This window comes from Atta cephalotes, assembly GCF_000143395.1.
Source record: "Atta cephalotes unplaced genomic scaffold scaffold00918, whole genome shotgun sequence".
Lineage (NCBI taxonomy): Eukaryota > Metazoa > Arthropoda > Insecta > Hymenoptera > Formicidae > Atta > Atta cephalotes.
Genome location: NW_012130982.1, coordinates 1,073 through 2,500, shown reverse-complemented (window position 1 = coordinate 2,500; position 1,428 = coordinate 1,073). Strand labels below are relative to the sequence as shown.

Sequence of the window (1,428 nt, the reverse complement as noted above, 5' to 3'; positions counted from 1 at the left end):
TTGCTGCCGGATAATTTTGACGGGGATGGCGTCTCTTGTAGGGTTCCCAATCCCCAGGACCCCGGCGTCAGTGCGTCGCGATCACATCTGGAGCGCTTTTCGTACTTTCTATACTGAATGGTCGTCTTTGATCTACCTCAATAATTGCTTCCGCTCGATACCTGGGATCCATTATTGGCTGAGGCTGACGTTTAGTAGGTGTATTACCGGAGGAGTGCTGTGATGTGCTAGACGTCGTATTGCTGGAGCCATGGCCGGATCCATATATGGAACTACCGTATTTCTCGCCGGAACCTAGGGTAGCCTGTCGTATAAACTTGGGCGATTGCCGATAGACACTGCTGAGCTCTCTGCTAGGCTTGGGACTTTGAAATTTCTGGTAGGATGGGTAGTCCAACTGTTCCGGATACTGGGCAGCTTGCGGCACGGAAAGTGGATAACTGGACTCGTGTGTAGACCAGCCAGGTGGCGCTGGTATAGGATTATGCTTTGGACAAATGCCCATACTGCCATCTCGTCCGCGGGACGCTGGACTACAGCCGGAACATTGAGAGATACTTTGTTGCTGCGAACTCTGTTGCGGCGATTGCGAGCTCGTCTGCGAGGACTGGACGCTCTGATGAGACTGTTGCGGACTTTGTTGTGATTGTTGACGATGAAGATGAAAGTGATGATGATTGGTCCCGTTCTGAGAACTGGGAGCACGCACACCGAAGGTCGTGAAGCCATACGGTACCATCGCGTCTGGCATTCGTGATTCAAAAAGACTTTCTCGGGTTTGACAGCAGTTATCGCGCATCTCTGGCTCTTCGCTGGACTCCTGTAGACGTTCCTGCGTGGCATTGCTCACGTTATTACTCTGGTGAATATCGATGATATCGCTAGCATTGTAAGTCATCTCGAGGACGAGATCTTTGGTATATTCCTGAGGTATCATGGTGGTAAGGGGCATCAATTCTTTGCTGGGCAAGACTTCTAAACTAGGTGACTCGCTGCCATGATCATGCAGATCCGTTGTGGAAACCGAAATTGGACACGGAGTCGATTTCCGACCCAGTTCGTCTAAACGATTTTCTCTAGATTGCCTTATATGTTCCTATAATAAAACAAAGAGACGAAACGTGCACAGTAATATGAGCATAAAATTTATTAATTTGTAAATTCATTAATCTGTATAAAATTCATTAGTAATCAATTTATAATGTAACATTATTTTGTTAGTACACTTAAGAAACAGCAATTTACAAAAATTTTTATCACAAGTTTTTAACGAGTCACATATAGATTATTTTATTGTATAAATAAATGTATTTGTTTGCACTGTGAAGATAATAAAAATATGCAAAAATAAATTATTTGTTGATCTTAAATAATCTAATCCATTGCTGTTTTTATTTCATGCATTCTATGCATATTTCCGTACGGATT

The 1,428-nt window shown here is 43.8% G+C and overlaps 1 protein-coding gene across 1 annotated transcript; it reads right to left on the bottom strand.

The window, feature by feature from the left end:
• Positions 1–67: 67 nt before the first annotated feature.
• On the bottom strand, positions 68–1,096 carry LOC105625327 (the record flags this gene model as incomplete). The annotated part of the gene is made up of 1 exon (XM_012206662.1): positions 68–1,096. A coding segment is annotated over one exon (1,029 nt), but the record flags the coding sequence as incomplete, so codon positions are not given.
• Between the last annotated feature and the right edge of the window lie 332 nt (positions 1,097–1,428).